This window comes from Oryzias latipes, chromosome 5 (genome assembly GCF_053564925.1).
Source record: "Oryzias latipes strain Hd-rR chromosome 5, Olatipes_Hd-rR_3.1".
In the NCBI taxonomy this organism is placed as follows: Eukaryota; Metazoa; Chordata; class Actinopteri; order Beloniformes; family Adrianichthyidae; genus Oryzias; species Oryzias latipes.
The window spans coordinates 35,300,790-35,319,694 of NC_136241.1; the positions used below are offsets into that span (position 1 = coordinate 35,300,790).

Sequence of the window (18,905 nt, forward strand, 5' to 3'; positions counted from 1 at the left end):
AGGTTTGAGAATAGGGACTCTTAACGTTGGCACAATGACAGGGAAAGGCAGAGAGCTGGCAGACATGATGGAGAGAAGGAAGGTAGATGTACTGTGTGTGCAGGAGACAAGGTGGAAGGGCAGCAAGGCACGTAGTATTGGAGGAGGATACAAACTGTTCTATCATGGTGTTGATAGGAAGAGAAACGGGGTAGGAGTGATTCTGAAGGGGGAGTTTGTAAACAGTGTTCTAGAGGTGAAAAGAGTCTCAGACAGGATGATGAGCCTAAAGTTAGAAATTGAAGGGGTGATGGTGAATGTAGTCAGTGGGTATGCGCCACAGGTTGGCTGTGAGTTAGAAGTGAAGGAGAGATTCTGGAGTTGTAACACTCTTCAATTTATCAAAGTATTACACACAACAAACAAACACAAACAAAAAAAACCCACAACCAATATGACTCAAGTGTTTTTAAACAGTCTCAAGTATTCAACCCCACACAAGCTTCCCCAGCTTTTTTACCCAATACACCCCAGTTTTTTTTATATTATTTCGTTATTTACAAAGTCACCAAAGTCACCGCCTATCTTGGCGTCCTCCGCCCTCCATATGAAATCGGAGATCCAAACGACCCGCGGGATGTCGATGTTCCGTCCGTAGGATGAACGTACGTGGCTTAACGGCTCTGTGTCCACCGTTGATATGGTTTTCAGTCATTCCAAGCATGTGGAGGTCTCACCCGATTGCATGAATAAATCCCCGAAAATTCCACCGATGCGGTTGGACTTCTCTCCGACGTCACGGTAATCCTCTGCATGTACGTGTCCTGCAGCTGTCAACTCTCTCTGTCTTTCCGCTTCACCTCCTCTTAATTTGTCTTCCACCTGGTCCCAGGAAGTCCCCAGGTAGCCATATTTGTAGTCCAGAGTCTCCTGATCATGTAGTTTCTATACCCCTGTTATCCAACATAAACTCCAAACGAAATAAACATATAGCCAGGACCATATTAACCAGGGTTAACACAGGAAAGTCAATACTGAATTTTCTCTTTCTTTTTCAGTAAATAGACAACTCCAAATATATATTTACATATGTGGCAATGCTACAGAGTGAGTTGGATGAGGTCATAGAGAGTTTCCCCAGAGGAGAGAGAGTTGTTATTGGAGCAGACTTTAATGGGCATGTTGGTGAGGGCAACAGAGGTGATGAGGAGGTGATGGGCAGGTTTGGTGTGAAGGAAAGGAATCTGGAGGGACAGATGGTGGTGGACTTTGCGAAGAGGATGGAAATGGCTGTAGTCAACACTTACTTCCAGAAGAGAGAGGAACATAGAGTGACATACAGAAGTGGAGGTAGGAGTACTCAGGTGGACTACATCCTATGTAGACGAGGTCATTTGAGAGAGGTTAATGACTGCAAAGTGGTGGTAGGAGAGAGTGTAGCCAGACAGCACCGCATGGTGGTGTGTAAGATGACTCTGGAGGTCAGGAAGAAGAAGATAGGGAAAACAGAAAAGAAGACCAAGTGGTGGAAGCTACAGAATGAAGAAACTTGTGAGGAATTTAGGCAGAAGTTGAGGCAGGTCCTGGGTGGTCAGGATGAGCTTCCAGATGACTGGGAAACTACAGCAGAGATTATCAGGGAAACAGGTAGGAAGGTGCTAGGTGTGTCATCTGGAAAGAGGAAAGACGGTAAAGAGACTTGGTGGTGGAATGAGGAAGTACAGGACTGCGTCCAGAGGAAGAGGTTGGCTAAAAGGAAGTGGGATGTAGAAAGGACTGAGGAAGGTAGACAGGAGTACAAGGAAGCGCAGCGTAGAGTGAAGAGAGAGGTGGCAAAGGCCAAACAGAAAGCTTACGATGAGCTATATGACAGGTTAGACACAAAGGAAGGAGAGAAGGACTTGTACAGGCTAGCCAGACAGAGAGACAGAGATGGGAAGGACGTGCAACAGATAAGGGTGATTAAGGACAGAGATGGAAAGGTGCTAACAACCCAGGAGAGTGTACAGAAAAGATGGAAGGACTATTTTGAGGAGCTGATGAACGTGGAAAATGACAGGGAAAGAAGGGAGGAAGATGTGGTTGTTGTGGAGCAGGAAGTAGCAGAGATTGGAAAGGAGGAGGTTAGGAAGGCTCTGAAAAGGATGAAGAGCGGAAAGGCCGTTGGTCCTGATGACGTACCTGCATCTCCCTGGACAATGATGTTTGCGGATGACATTGTAATTTACAGTGAGAGTAGAGAGCAGGTGGAGGAACAGCTAGAGAGGTGGAGGTTTGCTCTGGAAAGAAGAGGCATGAAGGTCAGTCGTAGTAAGACAGAATACATGTGTCTGAACGAGAGGGATCAAGGTAGAAGTATTAGGTTACAGGGGGCTGAGGTGAAGAAGGTGCAGGAGTTTAAGTACTTGGGGTCAACAGTTCAGTGTGATGGGGAGTGTGGAAAAGAGGTGAAGAGGCGAGTGCAGGCAGGTTGGAGCGGTTGGAGGAAAGTGTCAGGAGTGTTGTGTGACAGAAGAGTGCCAGCAAGACTCAAAGGAAAGGTGTACAAGACAGTGGTGAGACCAGCTCTGCTCTATGGGTTAGAGACGGTAGCAGTGAGACAGAGACAAGAGGCTGAGATGGAGGTAGCAGAGATGAAGATGTTGAGGTTCTCCTTAGGAGTGACCAGGTTAGACAGGATAAGGAACGAGTACATCAGAGGGACGGCTCATGTTGCCTGTGTTAGCGACAAAGTCAGAGAAGCCAGACTGAGATGGTTTGGACATGTTCAGAGGAGGGATAGTGGATATATTGGTAGAAGGATGTTGGAGATGGAGCTGCCTGGCAGGAGGGCAAGAGGACGGCCAAAGAGGAGATATATGGATGTCTTAACAGAGGACATGAAGTTGGCTAATGTTAGGGTAGAAGATGTTCATGATAGAGTGAGGTGGAAAAGGATGATTCGCTGTGGCGACCCCTGATGGGAAAAGCCGAAAGAGAAAGAAGAAGATTGACAAATATGTAACGTACAGAATATCTAACATTACCAGTCCACACTGTGACAACAGTTTTACGTTTGCCAGGAAAATGAACGAAAATGTCAGAAAAGGTCATAATAATAGCGAGATAAAACAGGCAAATGAATAAAAAAATAAAGGTAAAGGATTCTACTAAAGTTTTAAAAGTGACCATGTTTCAACTGTTCTACAACTATTACATAAAGAATTCTTTCTTACTGAAAATCATAAAATAATGTTTTGTGTTAGAATATTAACACTTGTAAATGAAATATTTAGCCATAAAGTAAGTTAACTATCTAAATTTCTCAGCGGTAAATCTCCCTTGAATAAAATACCAGAAACAAAATGTTGGTAGAATAATTTATTTATTGTCTTTACTTAGATGAACTGTTATGAAACGAGTCCAATCTTTCCAAAATGTTTCAGTGAAAGTGCACAGAAGTGAAAGTGAGCCACATCACAGTTTCACACAACAGGAAGCTTCCTCTGCGACCGGAAGAAGGCCAAGAAAGCCCACAAAATAAAAGACCATAGAAATACGATTACAAAGAAAAGTTTCTAAAGAAAAGTGGAGAAAAACATATTTAAGTTTGTCAAATTACTCGGTGAGGTCACAGCACCTCTGCAGCTGATCGTGGAATTGCAGCATTTTCCGAACTATTTCTAAAAACAGCTTTTTAAATGGACGATGTTTAATCACAATCGAAAAATGCCGATTGATCATCATTATTATTATTAATAATAATATAATATTATTATTATTAATAATAATATAATATTATTATTAATAATAATTATTATTAATAATAATAATATCATTGCAAACAAATGTAATTTTAAGTTTGTAATGAAACCCTCGCACTGGAACATTTTATAGTAGATGGGCAGCGGTGGCTTTTATTTGGAAAGAGCGGAAGTGTGATCCTCGGGATTCTTCGTGGAGTTCCGGTGGCTGTGTTGTCATCGCGTGTTTTCCGCTTCCATCGTGTACCTGTGTGACAGCCGCCGGAATGACAGCGTGGAGGGTGACGCGCCGCCACGGCGCTATAAATCCACGGAGGTGCAGATCCACGGACACACGCGGGGATCGGACACTCACAATCCGGCAGAGCAGACGCGAGCATGGGCGCCCTCATCTCCAGCATTTTCTCCAGGTTCGTCTCGAAGGACCCCTTCAGGATCCTGATGGGTGAGTCTATCTGACCTGAACAACCGCGAGATCCTCAGGAAATCTGCAGCTTTGTTTAATTAAAAAAACACAAAACATTTGATACGTTTAAAAAAGGGGATTTTTTTAAAATTATTTTGAAATAGGGATGGGATGGTGCTCTGGGAATTGTAGTTCTATATGGATTTAAACAGAGTTTGACTGAAAACCTTTTTTCCTGTGAATGTGTGTCCGCTGCCATAACAAACCTCTTTGGTAGATGATCCCATCTGTGACCAAAGCAGTTGAGTGATTCTCAGTGAAATCGGTGCCACAGTATAAATTAAGCCATAACATTCATTCTAAAACAAGAAATGGAAAGATCCACATGTCTCTGCATTATAGCACACAAAAATAGTTTGAAAAATTATGTTTTGAAAAATGTCATGGGTTGCTGAGGTGTAGAGGTCAGCCAAATGAGTGTCCCCACCAATTATAGTCACTTTTTCACTGAATGCAAAACTGATTTAAAAAGAAAAATCCAATAACCATAAATAACCACGTGTGTTTTCTGCTAACATGAACATTTGTTTATTTAGTTTCACTTAAATAAAAGAAATTAGAAAAGTACATGAATCTTTATAAAATTTCACAATTTAATCGTCTCCCTAGGTTTTTTACAACCCCGTAATAGCCTATCAACCCCCCCCCCCCCTTTAAAGAAAATATTGGTTCAGTCCAACTTCTTCAGCAATAAACTATTGTTTTTTGAAATGTAGATTCATTTCTTGTTTTCCTCATCATATCACATCAGCTCCATATAGCTAATGTAGACATCATGTGACACTTTCTGCTAAAATATTCAGCCCCACAACAAAACACACTGTTATGGTGACAAATGTTAATCATTTTGGGGATTTTATGTCTGAGGTGGGAAACCCGTTTTCTCAGAGGTTTAAATAGTAATCTGATGCAGAAACACCATTTTTCTGGTAAAAGGTTCAGTCACCAGAATTCAGAGAGTGACCCAGCTGTGACCCAAGGAGTCCTGGTTCTGTTGTAGCTGCTATCATCATCATCATCATTTCATTTCATTTAAACATGAATCTGAAACCCATTGGGATCATCCAGAGTCAAAGTTTGGTTCTGAGGATCCGTACCTTACCGTCCTCAAACGGGAATCGGCTGTGAATGCTGTGGTTTCTGCCGCAGTGGGTCTGGACGGCGCCGGGAAGACGACCATCCTGTACAAGCTGAAGCTGGGGGAGGTCGTCACCACCATCCCAACCATCGGTGAGCCCCACAGCTTCCCGGGAACGCCGTGGTCCGGGATCGGCTCTGCGGTAACGTCCTCTGATCTCCGCAGGCTTCAACGTGGAGACGGTGGAGTACAAGAACATCAGCTTCACCGTCTGGGACGTGGGGGGCCAGAACAGGATCCGGCTGCTGTGGAGGCATTACCTGGTCAACACACAGGTACGGCGCCCGCCGCGAGGCGGCCACTCGGACCACAGAGCAGCGCGGTAACATCTGTGCGTTCGTCCTCAGGGCCTGATCTTTGTGGTGGACAGCATCGACCCCGAGAGGTTCAAGGAGGCGGCTGAGGACTTCCACGCTTTGGTAAAGAACCTCCTGAGGTCAGCGAGCCGCCGGCCGTCATGTTGGATGCATAACGCGTTTTTCTCCTGCAGCTGGCGGAGCACGAGCTGAGGGATGCGGCCGTTCTCATCTTTGCTAACAAACAGGATTTACCGGGGGCCGCGGCGGTCCATGACATCACGGAGGGGCTGGGCCTGTTGGGGGTCCATCAGCCGGTAAGTGTCTGCAGACGCTGGAGCGGATGGTCACTGCGTGACTGAGACGACCTCTGAGTGCGTTCCTGTGTCTGCAGTGGCACGTCCAGCCCTGCTGCGCCGTCAGCGGCGCCGGGCTGGCCGAGGGGCTGGACTGGCTCTCCAGTCAGATCCAGAGTCGGCAGAGGCCGCAGTGACGGACGGCGTCACCGCTGACCGCGGTTCCCTGCTGGGAGAGACGCCCAGAGGAGCAGCGGTGGAGAGGAGCCTGGAGGACCACGAGCAGAGCTCCTGCCCTCGTCCTGCCCCACTGAGGGGCAGAAAGGAGGAGCAGCTGTCCTGGAAGCTTTGAACTGTCAGAAGCTGCAGCGGTGGACGCTCAGATCCTCGTTTCTCCACCAAACACGCTTTGGACTTCACGAGCTGCCTGTAAATCCAGATTTGAATGAAATATTATATGTATGTATATTATTGAAGGACTGAAAACTGTAATAAAGCCTGTCTGACTGAATCTGTCGGCGTCTGTCGTCTCCTGCAGACCGACTGTCCTTCCTCCTTCAAAATAAAAGCTTTTGAGCCAGCAGGCTTGGATTCAGGAGCTTCAGGTCATTTTGGTGGAAATGATTTCAGTTTCATCCTCCCGGCCTGGAGATTTTCCCGCCATTTCTTTTACAACAGGTGGGAAGGTGTGGCTTCTCACCTGATGTGGCTTGGGGGGTGAGTACCCCCACCCCAAAAGAGCCAAACCAAAGGGGGGAAACTCGACTAAACCAATGTCGCTGAGATCTCAGAGTTGAACCATGACCCTTTGCCCCCCCCCACCCTCCCCATAAGCAGGCAGAGTCCAGCAGGACCAGTTAGTGCTTTATTCAATCACAACAGTCATATTTACAGCTCCTCCTCAGTCCTGGGGGGGCTTTCAAGTGCCGCTCTGCCCCTTCAGAACCATGTGTGTCCATCAGTGGAAGCCTCATCCCTCCCCAGGAAAAAAAGATGCTGATCACCATTAAAGAAAAGAAAACCAGAAAAGGCCACGAAACAAACGATTTTTGGCAAAGCGGCTAAAAACCGGTGAGACCCCCAGAGGAGGTCTTTGAACGCCTCATGACTTCACACACGGCGAGGGGGTTGTGGGGGTTTAAAAAATCTCTTGTGCTCTTCAGGAGGTCAAATCCAGATTTCTGGGGGAGGAACATCTGCACTTTTCTCCCAAACGTTTAGTCTTTAGTGAGCAGAAAAACTTTCAGTTTATTTTAAAACGACGAGCCCAAAGTGTCATCAGAGACTCCCCAATACTCATCTGAAGTCTCTGCTGCCGTTTGGCTCCGCCCCATGGTTCTGTTTGGGGCAGCGTGCTGTATGTGGGTCAGCTACACATCATTTGATCCTTTTTCATCCGTCTTGATGACATCACGGCGATACGTTTGCTGGGTTTCACACCCGGAGGCGGGACTTGTCGCTCCGGTTTGTGTTTTTTGCAAATAAAAGGCGATTTTGGGAAGGATGAGGTGGAGGGAGGCGTCTTCAAGTCCCAGCAGCACCCCCCCCCCCCCGGTGGGCGTGTCACATCCTGTTGTCAGGTGTCGATGGCGTCACACGTAGCTCATTTCTTCATTTTTGTTTCTTATAAACAAAGTCAGCCCCCCCCCTCCCCATTAGAGCCCCATAAAAACGCACCCCCCCCTAATAAAAGATGTCACTTTGTTCCTGCATCTTCAGGTTCTTCAGGCCCAGTGGGAGCAGCGTTGGGGGGGGGGGGGGGGGTGTTCCTGAGCTGCAGTCTCAGCCCCCGCCGAGCCCCCACCGGGAGTCAGCAGCATGCCAGTGTTTCAGGCCTCCGACTCACCCCGCTTCTTCCCCTCCTCCCCCACGTCGCTGTCCTCTGATTGGCTGCTGCTGAGCAGGAGGAACTGTCCGTCGGCGGCGGGCGGGTTGGCGGGACGGCTGGACGCGGCGATCAGGCGGCTCTGCTCCTCCAAGTCCTGTGAGCGAGACAGAGGGTGAGCGGGCGGCGGCGGCGGCGGCGGATCAGACGCGTCTGGACGCCACCTTCTCGATCTGCTTCTGCTTGCTGAGCTCCTCCGCCTGCTTCTCCTTGGCCTTGTCCTGCTCCTTCCTCTTCTCCAGCGCCCTGCGGTCCTGCACAACCACACGGGGGGAGAACCATCAACCACACGGACACACGAGTCAGGCCAAGATGCACACAAGCTCCGGGTCTCACAATCTCCGAGTGGAAGGCGATCTGCTTGGCCAGACCGATGCTGTCGCAGATCTGAAAGAAGGAGGAGCAAAACGGCGTCAGACACCTGCCCCTCTGCCCAGGAGGTCCATGAAGAAAGCGGGCTCCACCTTCTCGCCGTCATTGTTGGACTCAAAGATGTAGCAGACCGCTCGGCTGTCCTCCCGGCCCCCCGCCGTCTGCAGAACGAAGCCGAACAGCCTCTTGTTGTCCTGATGGGAGGAAGACTGGACCACGCTGCACAGAGGGAACTGCGGCGGCACAGAGGAGAGCGCCGTGAGGAGACCCGCCCGCCGACCCTCCCCCCCGGTCAGAGGACAGCCGTCTTACCCTGAGGCGAGTGACTTGTGTCTGAGGATCGATGAGCCTGAAAACAGAAGACAGGAAAGCCTCACATTGTCAGCCGCCCGGTTCTGGAGAACAAAGTGACCGAGGGATCGAATCGCGTTTCCTGATCAAAGACGCTGATCATCTGCAGGAATTCTGCTTTCCGAGCTTTAAATGAAGAAGATTCAACATTTTTCACAGCACAGTGAAAGTGGGCGGGGCTACATCACGTACCTTTCCAAAGATCCCATCTTTCATCGTTCAGCAAAAATGTGAAAATGCTTTTAATCTGTCACTAGGGAGAACTTTTATTCTGAAAGTGCTTCTGTGTTGGTGGTTGGAAGGCGTTTCTGTAATAAAGCAGGGAAACCGGAAAGACGCCGCTGGCGTTCAGATGTGCTTCTGGGCTGCTCCTTACTTCAGGCAGTCGCAGGTCACCAGCAGGTGCGACTCGGTCATCCTGAAGATGTTGTGGATGGCTCTGGCCGCCAGGATCTGCCTCATGGTCTCAGAGATGACGTCTGCCGACTCGGCTGCCCTCACCTCCATGGAGCCCAGGAAGCGAACGATGAAGAGCTGATGAAGGATGGAGTCTGGATGGCAAAGGCATCAGAATATAACCGTCATCTTTCTAATACTACTCCTTCCCTTAATTCCTTCTTAAACTCTTTTTTACTCGGAGATGGGCGGCTCTTGAATCAGTTCCATCACTGCATTCCAGAAAAGACGTTTCCGTTTTTCTTCTGCATCATTTCTCTCTCATTCAGGAGGTTAATGATTAAAAAAACGTATCAGAAAAAAAACATGCATGTATAAACATTTGCCATATTTCTACTTTCTCTTTACTTTAAACCTGAGAGTTTAGAATCTCTCCTTACTGGTCTTCTTCTTTCTCTTTCGGCTTTTCCCATCAGGGGTCGCCACAGCGAATCATCCTTTTCCACCTCACTCTATCATGGACATCCTTACTGGTATTTATAAAAAAGTATTCATGAGTTTTATAATTAAGTATTTATTTGACCTTCTTGGAGTTTTAGAACTGTAAAGAAAATGTTCAACCTGTGTTTTATCAGACAGAACTTCTTGTACCTTCAGGATCCTCTGGGGCGTCCTGTCCAGACTCTCCAAAGGGATTGCTCCGCCTGCAAAAGCACCAACCGTATGTCAGAAAATTAACCACGACCTCACCTGAATCCCTGACGCCGCTAAGCCACACGGGAACTAATGCAGACGCTTTTCAACATCTTTGCTCTGTTTGAAGCAAACGTACTTTGAGAAAAGTTTTCATTCGCTGCTGCGTTTTACTGAAACCCAAGAGAAGAAATAAAACAAAGGAATGCAACTATGCAGTGAAAGCAACCCGTAGGTCTGCATCACAGGAAGGAAGTCTGGCTTCAAAAGCTCTAACTGATGGGATTTCAAACTCGTTCATAGGAGAATGGAAAAATGATGATCTCCACCAACAATAACAGTTGTAGTGCTCTGTACAAATCAATCTTTATCTCTGTATTTTTGCTGCTCTCTAACTCAATCTATTAATAAAATCCAGACTATCAGGAGGATTTCAGCCTAATGAAATGATTCTTCTGGCCTCAGTTTTGGATTTTCTTTTATTCTTCACATAATCTAAGAATTAGGGATTCAGGAGAAACTTGAGTTTTCCTGAAGTTTAGGAGATGGTCATTTTATTGACTTTGATCTATTTTGACTGATGTTAGCTGACTTTTTGGACTAAATGTAAACTCATATTCACACATAAAACCCTAGTTAACCGTCTCGTTTTGCAGCTGTGTTCCTCCTCCTTTTTTTAGAAATTAGAACAGGTTTCCGTGACACACCTGCCCGCCTGCGCCGCTGCTTTGTTCTGTCCCGAGTTCTCCTCACTGACGGGAGAAATGATGTCGAACTGGATGGGCGTTTCCGGGGCAACCAGAGCATCGAAGGAGAGGGCGGAGAGAGCGGGCGAGGGCTCGGAGCCCACCGAGCTGATGCTGCTCGCCCGGCCTGAGCGCCCTTTACTGCAGACAGAAGGTCAGGTGAGTGGGTCAGGCCGGGTCGCCGCCGATGGGTTTTTTCTACAGCTCTGAAGCTTTCACAACGTTGAAAGAACTTCAACGGAGGCCCGTTTTGCCCCTAAACAAACCCTCCCGTCTCACCTGCTGGGCCGCATGCTCTCGTGTCTCTGCTGGAAAGACGGGGACGGCGTCACCGCCTCCAGGGCCGTTTGGTTCACTCTGGCCGCCACCTCCTGCCAGAAAAACAGTTTTTTCTACAATTGCTGAGCAGAGTCAGCTCTGCCCATCAGAGCTTCAGCCGGAGGACCCGCTGCTGTTCAGAACACAGTTCAGGCTTCACAGAGGCAACCTGACGGCAAACAGCTGAACTCTGACCTCTGCGTTTTCGCTGAGGTAGATCCTCTTGGAGATGTTGTTGATGGTGGCGACCCACTGTTGGAGGAAGCAGCAGAGACGGGGCGTGAGGAAGCATCCAGAAAACCACAGAGCAGAGGAGGGAGCGGCTTCTTACCTCCTCGCAGTCCCTCCTGCTCTCCGCCTGCAGCGTCACCACTCTGCAGGGACACAGACGGAAACGCTCAAACCTGCAGCAGAACGGCCCGCAAAGCTTTTCAAAAGTCGTCCGCTCACTTTTTGCCGTCAAACGACGTGACTTGGAAGCAGAAGCGGCGGTCGTCGCTGTCGACGGCCATGACGGAGCAGTTGTCCAGATCGGTGACCAACCCGCCCGCCACCTCAGCCCGGCCCTGCTGCATGAGGTTACCGCCCTGCGTGAAGAAGTACTGACGCTCCCAGGACGACGACACCAGGCCCGTTTTACTGAAGACAGAACCAGCGTTCTCTCACTAACCAAGATTCCAGCTGACACACGCAGCTGCAGCTCTGGCAGGAGCTTTCCCCTCCGTGCTGCAGGTATCTGATGCCTGAGGTCACCACAGGTACGCTCTGCTGAATTTGGGCTTTTCTCCAAAGTCCCCCAATGTCTTGTTAAATTCATAATGGTTCATAATCTCAGGTTAATTGATAACTAAATTGAAATTCCTAGCTCTGAACTGATAAACCAATCCACGACGCTCTTTTTGTGTAGAATCTCGTTCATGTAAAACAGGTTTTCCAATCAAACCTAAGGCTTAAAGCACGGATGTAACAGTTATCCTGTTTTTGTTATTTTTGGATTTATAATTGAGGTTTTGGGTCGACGGCTGACACCAGAACCGAAACAAAGATTGTAAAAAAGACTGGAAGGGAAACAGTTTAAACACAGAAGGAAAGAACACGAGCGAGAACCAATCCAAAGAGGTTCCTGCTCTTCTAAAAGAAAGCCGAGCTGAACGGCGTCTTACTTGCGGATGTACAGGTAGCCCTGCTTCCTGGTCAGGTTTCGGCAAACGGGTGAGTGGGCGGGGTCTGGGTCACAGGGCGCATACAGGGGGTCACATGATCGCTCCATCTGCTGAATGGTCTGCTGCATCTGCCCCACCTCCTCCTCCATTTCCCGCCGCACGCTGCCCATGAAAGCACAAACTGCCCGTCACCTTGGTCTCAGGGAGGAGGAGTGTTCCGAGAGGAAGATCGCACTTACTTCTGGACGCTGGTTCCTATGGTTCCCAGAAAGTCCTCCCACTGCTGGCTGAGGTTTTCGGAGCCCAGCTTGAAAAAACTGATCTGAAAAGGACAGCAGATCCGGGATGAGGAGCAGGACGGACCACAGCTGGATGCAGGAGGAGGCAGGCTCCCTCCAAACAGGGAGACACCAATGCAACAGCAGAATGTTTCAGAACATCTCTACTCATGTATTTGTTACTTTTTTCACCTTTAGAACTCATTCATAGCATTTTCTTCAAACATTGAATTCCTAAGAACAAACTAAAACTTCATTAGAAGGCTGATCCAGATGTTTTATCCACTTTCTATCAGGTTTTGCATCAAAAAGCTTCATCAAATAGTCCTTCTTAATTTCTTTCACACTCAACCATTCTTCAGCGGGCGGCAGTCACTTTAGACGCTCCACCACAGACGAATGCGTGGCGTCAGAGCGAGGTCATCAGATGAACCCCGCCCCCCCGAGCGAGCACCTCTACCTGAGCTTGCATGTAGCCGAGGAGCGGCTCCAGCAGAGCCGTCTTCTTCTTGTACTGCAGCGTGTTCAGGGAGCAGAAGTAGTGCATCATGGTCTGGTGCTGCTTCTTCCGCGACGTGTAGACGTCCTCCACCGCCTCCGCCCGCACCTGTAGCAGACGGACGGTGCACGACCGCACCAGCAGGTGTTACCGCTTGGTCCGGTTCTGCTCTGACGCGGTCCGATGCCGTTCCGGCTCCACAGACATTTAGCTAAAGCAGTCGTGCCTCAGTGAAAGTGGACTTTAATGGAGAAAGGAAACCATCCACCATAAATGAACGTCAGCTGTTAGGGAGAAACGCCGTCACGTCCACAGAGGACTCGGACTGAAGCTAAAGAGCAGAGGTGGCATCAAGTCATTGATCTGAAAGTCACATGCAAGTAACAAGACTTTGTCCTCAAGTCCAGAGTCGAGTCTCAAGTCCAAGTCCTACTGTTGAATGTTTCAAGTCCTTTTAACAACAGAGTAATAGAAACTTTATCAACAATATTCCTCTTTAGCTCATGTAATCCCACTTCAAAAGTCCCAAACCATTTCTTCAATAAAACCCGGATTACCATGTTTGCACTTTAGTCTCAACAGCGAGTTTTCCGTCTCATTGATTTAACTGCAGCTAGCAGCTACATAGCCCTTAAGCTAGCGTTAGCTTCCATTCAGGATTTACTGATCTTTGAGCAAACCTGGAGTGATGGACGACGTTGACCATCGTTGAGCCTCAGTCTGTTATCTTCTCATCATCTTTATTCCTAAACGTAATAACCGCAGGAATCCTTTTGGCGAACAGAAACCGGCGCCCTGTTTGACACTTCGTCTTCGTTGGTCGTCCTGCAGTTTGATGGGTTGGATGGCGTTGGATCAAAATAATGTGGACCTAATTGGTTGGATGGACAGCACACACAGATGCACCCAAACACAAAGACAGCGGTCCGTGGGGCCAAACTTTTTAAGCTTCGACTGGTGGGGAAAGTAACAAGTCTTTTCCAGTCAGAAGGTTCAAGTCCAAGTGAAGTCACGAGTTACTGCTGTTAAAATCCAAGTCCAGTTGCAAGTCTTTCTCTATTTGGTCAAGTCTAAAGTCATCATTTGTGACTGGAGTCCACACCTCTGACAAAAATATCTGTGAGTCGAAATCATCCAAACTCACCAAAAACCCCTAAACCGTTGAGATGCTCTTTTGTATCTTTTAGTCAAATGAGAAACTTCCTGTTTTCATGAAAGCTTTTCAAGCCCCAGGTTCTCATCATCGACCCAAAGGTTGATTTGAGGAGCGTTTCAGCGTCAGAGCTGGTTACCTTGTCGTTGTCTCTCCTCTTGGACAGACGGCTGTACCGGTTGATGGCGGTGTCGTGATCTGCAGAAGGAAACAAAAAACACTTATATCCAAAAAACTAAAACAAAGTGGAATTTATGCTTCACAGATAAAAAGCCACAAACTTCATTTTCCTAATCTAAACACAAAATATGAAGAGTTTCTCTTATTGTTACAATAATTATGAAAGCAAGACACCATTCAGCTGCTATGAATGCTTTACTGTATAAACAGCAGATGTTTAATCATGTCTTAAATACATTTAATGACTTCAGGGTAGAAAGGAAAACTTACCATCACTGGAGATCTGGAAGACTTCTTTTAAGGTGAGGAGCTCTGGAGGAAACAGAGCCGAATGTTAGGACAGAATCACACTGAGCTGTTTGGGTTCCTTTGGTTGTTGGCGGGCGTGGAGCCCCGCCTGAACCCTGCTGGGGATCAAACATGTGAACTCTGGGCTGTCCAAAAATTAGACGTGAACCCTAACGTGGTTCAGTGACTCCAAGGGTAAAAAAACAAAAAAAAACCAGGAAGTGACATAAACACTAAAAAGGTGGGAATCTCAAAATGGTTAAACTTGTCTGGTCTTGGAAAGGGTTAGAGGAGCAGCAGCTCTTTTTTAATGCTTCCTCTGTTGGCCAGAGCTTGTTTCATGTGTTCCTCTTGTGTTTGAGTCCAAACTATTTTTATCGTCAAATAGTTTCTGAATTTGCTGGACAGTTTAGTGAAAGAGACTGTGGAGCGTCCTTGTCTACCTTTAAGGTCTCGCTCCTTAAACTGAGTGATGGGAAACATCATGGCGTCCGCGAGCTGGGTGGACAGGACGGCGTGACAGGAGCTCAGCTAGAGAGGGACAGACGGAGAGAGAGGATGCATCTGCAGAGAACGTCACACTTCAGCTGCAATCCTCTGCGCCGTTTAGATGTTTCCTCACCTCATCGATGACTTTTGCAAACTGCTGCAAAGTCGAACTCATCACCTCATCGTCGCCCCCCAGAGGAAATCTCTGCAGAACAACATGGAGGGAAGAAAATGCTGAAGAGCACCAAACCACTGAACAAAGTAGGGACTGGAGTCAGGGAATAAACCAAAAGACCAGAAGACATCAAGTTTGATGGAGATCTTCTTGAAAAAAGGCGTGAGAGCAGACGTGTCAGAGATCCAGGAAGCGTTTCACTGGTGGCAGCTGCATCAGGATGCATGTTCACCGTTTCTATAATAATGCCTGTCCTAAAGTTTAACTGCAGCCAATGACTCAACCAGCGTGAAGCCTGTGAATGTCAGCGGCTGAACTGAACCTAAATCTTCTTTCAAAGTCCAAATGTTAACAACAGAAAACAACAACTACAGAATTATGTTTGTATTTGTATTTTTGTCCAGTTTTTTTCTGCATAGTTTAAATAGAAGTTTCAATAATAGGATTTTTGATGAAAAACAGAAACTTCAGTTTTCTGTGATGCTTCAATAACCTGCTGACTGTTTATCTGCTTCTGCCTTCAAACAAACCCCAAATCCTAGTCTTTAAATTGTGTGACGGTTTTATCATGGGACCACTAAAGGCTCCTGCGGAAGAAAGCTCCACCTGCTTGTCGTACTCCTTCAGCAGTCTGGACGTCAGGTGTGTGGCAGCGCTCAGTTCATTCTGAAAACAAAGGATCCAATGAGCTGCGAGCACGAGCGTCCATCATGGCTGCCGCTGCGTGTTTGTGTACCTGTGCGTCATAAATCCTCTGCATGGCCTGATACAGCTGAGTGCAGTAGTTGGAGATGGCTGCTGTATCCTCCTCAAACACTCCCAGCAGTGAACGAGTCTGCATGCAAAAAAACAAACGTAAAAATGACATTTCTCTATTAGAATATTGCACAAACCTCATCTGTTGGAACCCAGACCTGCTAGCTGTCACTACTGTGAACTCAAGGCGTGTCTCAGCAGTTCCACCATAAAGCTCGTGACTCATGCTTCTCCTAATTCACACAATAAGTCACTTAGAAATATGAGGAGCTCTGGGAGGTTTTATCAGATCCTCCAAACTTGTTCTTTAGTTTGAGCTCTTCAGATCAAAAGCTGCGGTCAGAGTCAGAAACCTGACACCAAACCAGGAGAATGTCGTCCTCCTGTCCCCGAGTTTGGTCTTTTAGTAAACACGTGAACTAAATGCTAACTTCTGCAGGATTTCCTGCTTATATAATGCTTTAGTTACATCTTAATTGCCATGTTTTCATTTATTTTGACTATGCTTTGTCATTTGTGGTATAAATATTCAAAATTGACTGTTTCCTGACATTAGTGCCACGAGTTACTTTTCATAATTACAGTCATGTTTTCTTTGTGTGGGTTTAGTGGTCAACAGAGGAGGAGGGGGGCTGGTTTTATTCAAAATTTTGAGGAATACCTTCTTTTCAGTAAATTTATTTGTTTGTTGACATTTGTTGACTCAACTCCAAACTGCAGCTTCAGGTGAAACATTACAATCCTCATAACTTTGTCATGGTTCACTGAGGTTTAATGATTCTAAAGTCAATTAAATTAACAGTGAAGGGGGAGACGTGTCAGCCACGCCCCCTGCTGCTACGTCACGGCAGGTGCTGCGCCCTGGATTCGCTGCAGGAAAGCAACATCAATAAAATGATGGGATTGACGCTTCAGCCTCCAGCAGTTTCTGACCGACCCAGAAGCAGCAGAAACGTTTTGTTTGGTCTTTTTATTTAAAGGAACATTTCTGACAAGATAAGCTCTGTTAAAAGGGTGAAGCTAACAGTTCCCCACTTCTTATTCTTCAGCAAAGAAAGAGTTGATCTGGAAAACATCCCCGGCGATAAGATAGCCGGCGGGACAGCTCGGTGTGAACTCCCTGCTCCCCACCCCTCCCGGACAATCGAGCCAACTGTTCAAAATTATTTTAAGAAGGACTTTCTCCAAACTGAGCATCGAGCCTTTATGCTGGAACCACTTAGCTTGAAAAGCAGGTCGCCTATCCATGTCAGAGGCTAGCGTTAGCATTAGCATCAGTCCTAGCATAACCGAGCTTGACCGCTACCTGCGGGCTGTCCTCCAGCGCCTCCTCCAGGGGCAACTTCTCTATCCCGGGCATCGCTGCGGCTGTCCGGCGCTGCTGTCGGTGGCAAACACGAACACAGCGACAACAAATCGGCCTGACAACTCCCACTTCCGAGCTTCACGATTCCACAACACCCCAAAGCAGCTCCTCCCGCTTCCCGCTGTCCCGCCTCTTCCTGGATTCTGATTGGACGGTGGCAACGTTCTAGAATTCTATTGGGCTGTTGTTTAAATGGAAAACGGCGCCATTTTGGTTCTGTCACATCTGCGAACGAACCAGAATGGCCACTTTTCTGGCATTTTTGAGAGACAGTACAATAGTTTCTGATGATATTCTGATGTCTGTGATTTTTTTTTGTTATTTCAAAACACCCCTTATGTGTTTGTGCGAGCATTCTGTTTCAGTTACAACCAAACTAATACATTAAAGAGAACTTTACTGTGATTTAAAAGTCATATTTGTAGCTAAATTTACTCTGTTACTACCATTCACTAATCCATAACTTCTTAAACTATCCAGATCCCTGGATTTTGACGTAATCGGACACATGTTTACACACCAAATATGATATTATCAGTAAATATGAGCATTTTATAATGTTTATGAATCCACTGTGTTTTGATGATGACGATTTGTAAAAAAAGAGAAAAAAAATGTTACATACATTTTTAAAATGACAAATCATTCAAACGCAGTGCATTGTGGTCTATATTACCGAGAAGGAGCGTCTAGGGGCAGGGATGCCCTGTTTAGCTAAGTGAGTCTGTAAGTTTAGCAATCAGCTATTGTACCCTATTACTGATTTTCTGTTCTTATACAATTACCAGTATGAAGTATGAGATGATTATTGTTGTAATATTGGGCTACATGAATAAAACGGAATATATTCACCAATCTATTGGTCATGGATCGATGTGGCATCGATGCACACCGGTTCTTCTGGGACTTTGGGGAAAGTTCCCTGTGGATTTTGGATTCGGATACCGCCCGAACAAACAGCCAACGCCCTATGCAGTACACTGAGTAGACTGAGTACTGGTGAAGGAATTTGGACACATCTTCTAGAATTGTCTGTAGCATCTAGCAAGTGTTTCCAGAGCTTTGACATGGAGAAATTATTTCAATTTTCTATTCCAAAGGATTTGGATACAGTCCCACTATAAGTTTAAAGGTCATATTTATTGCTGGTCAAATTTTCACTGATTTAAACAACAAATCAAATGTAATTAATCTTATTTCAGACTCGATTTCTTTTTCTTTACAAAGGCGATTACAGTTTGGAAAAAGTAAAAATATCATTTTTTTTAGATAATTATTTTGGATTGAGTTGTCCTAAATGAAAAATATTCACTTAATGGGTTTTGATGGAAAAAATGCTAATAAAAAACATTTACACCTAAACTCTCCTACTGTTCTTTTTTTGTGTTATGAGCATCATTTGATAGATTTTCCAGCAGAAGAGTTTGTATTTCAAGACAATCAATTTCTGACTATAGATCAGTTCATATTTGATTATCTGAAGTAGAAAATCATAAATTAAAAAGATAAGAAAAAGACAAAAGTAACTCATGTCTGCCTTTGCTGCCCTCTAGTGGTTAATCAGTGGAACACCAGGATGCAGGTCTGTTCTGTAGACTTTTTTTTTTTTTTTTTTTTTTTTAGACTCTCATTCAGCCATTCAGGAGGAAAGACGCCGGAGGGTTCAGACGGACGTCGTTGATCTTTTGCTGTTGAGAATGTTTCCCCTTTTCCCGGAGAGGCTTTTGAGTAGAGAAACCATCATGTTTCGGGTTCAGTAAAGCTCCAGTTGGGTGTTTTCACGTTACATGTACACCTGAGGTTCCCTCAGACTTAAATAAATTTATTAATTTTTGCGTTTGATATAAATTTTCTAACAACTGCTACGCTGAGAATTACC

The 18,905-nt window shown here is 46.3% G+C and overlaps 2 protein-coding genes across 4 annotated transcripts; one reads left to right on the forward strand and one right to left on the reverse strand.

Moving 5' to 3' along the window:
• Window positions 1-654: 654 nt before the first annotated feature.
• On the forward strand, window positions 655-6,429 carry LOC101161881 (ADP-ribosylation factor 4). Of its 2 annotated transcripts, XM_078947819.1 has the most exons (7): window positions 655-780; window positions 3,981-4,167; window positions 5,338-5,418; window positions 5,492-5,601; window positions 5,674-5,745; window positions 5,817-5,939; window positions 6,017-6,429. In XM_078947819.1, the coding sequence occupies exons 2-7, from the start codon at window positions 4,101-4,103 to the stop codon at window positions 6,113-6,115; spliced, it is 552 nt and encodes a 183-aa protein (XP_078803945.1). In that variant the 5' UTR covers window positions 655-780; window positions 3,981-4,100; the 3' UTR covers window positions 6,116-6,429. The 2 variants fall into 2 exon arrangements, with proteins under 2 accessions (XP_078803945.1, XP_004069368.1); XM_004069320.5 differs by lacking the exon at window positions 655-780 and having other exon boundaries at window positions 3,903-4,167.
• Window positions 6,222-17,192, reverse strand: appl1 (adaptor protein, phosphotyrosine interaction, PH domain and leucine zipper containing 1). 2 transcript variants are annotated; one of them, XM_078947816.1, is made up of 23 exons: window positions 16,967-17,192; window positions 15,641-15,739; window positions 15,511-15,570; window positions 14,863-14,934; window positions 14,684-14,771; window positions 14,223-14,264; window positions 13,912-13,970; window positions 12,581-12,727; window positions 12,082-12,164; window positions 11,843-12,004; window positions 11,130-11,318; window positions 11,011-11,053; window positions 10,875-10,931; window positions 10,641-10,732; window positions 10,323-10,502; window positions 9,574-9,626; window positions 8,903-9,077; window positions 8,488-8,524; window positions 8,268-8,408; window positions 8,140-8,190; window positions 7,968-8,057; window positions 7,765-7,900; window positions 6,222-6,345 (listed from the first exon to the last, which is right to left on the reverse strand). In XM_078947816.1, the coding sequence occupies exons 1-23, from the start codon at window positions 17,018-17,020 to the stop codon at window positions 6,335-6,337; spliced, it is 2,121 nt and encodes a 706-aa protein (XP_078803942.1). In that variant the 5' UTR covers window positions 17,021-17,192; the 3' UTR covers window positions 6,222-6,334. The 2 variants fall into 2 exon arrangements, with proteins under 2 accessions (XP_078803942.1, XP_020559290.1); XM_020703631.3 differs by lacking the exon at window positions 6,222-6,345 and having other exon boundaries at window positions 6,770-7,900.
• Between the last annotated feature and the right edge of the window lie 1,713 nt (window positions 17,193-18,905).

Excerpts from the sequence above, each read along its gene's own strand:
- LOC101161881 (XM_078947819.1), top strand. The coding sequence starts at position 4,101 with ATGGGCGCCCTCATCTCCAGCATTTTCTCCAGGTTCGTCTCGAAGGAC. Across the intron at positions 4,168-5,337 it reads CCCCTTCAGGATCCTGATGG|TGGGTCTGGACGGCGCCGGG; the intron begins GTGAGTCTATCT and ends TTTCTGCCGCAG. Across the intron at positions 5,940-6,016 it reads TGTTGGGGGTCCATCAGCCG|TGGCACGTCCAGCCCTGCTG; the intron begins GTAAGTGTCTGC and ends CTGTGTCTGCAG.
- appl1 (XM_020703631.3), bottom strand. The coding sequence starts at position 17,020 with ATGCCCGGGATAGAGAAGTTGCCCCTGGAGGAGGCGCTGGAGGACAGC. Across the intron at positions 13,971-14,222 it reads CTTCCAGATCTCCAGTGATG|ATCACGACACCGCCATCAAC; the intron begins GTAAGTTTTCCT and ends TTCCTTCTGCAG. Across the intron at positions 8,191-8,267 it reads CCAACAATGACGGCGAGAAG|ATCTGCGACAGCATCGGTCT; the intron begins GTGGAGCCCGCT and ends TCCTTCTTTCAG.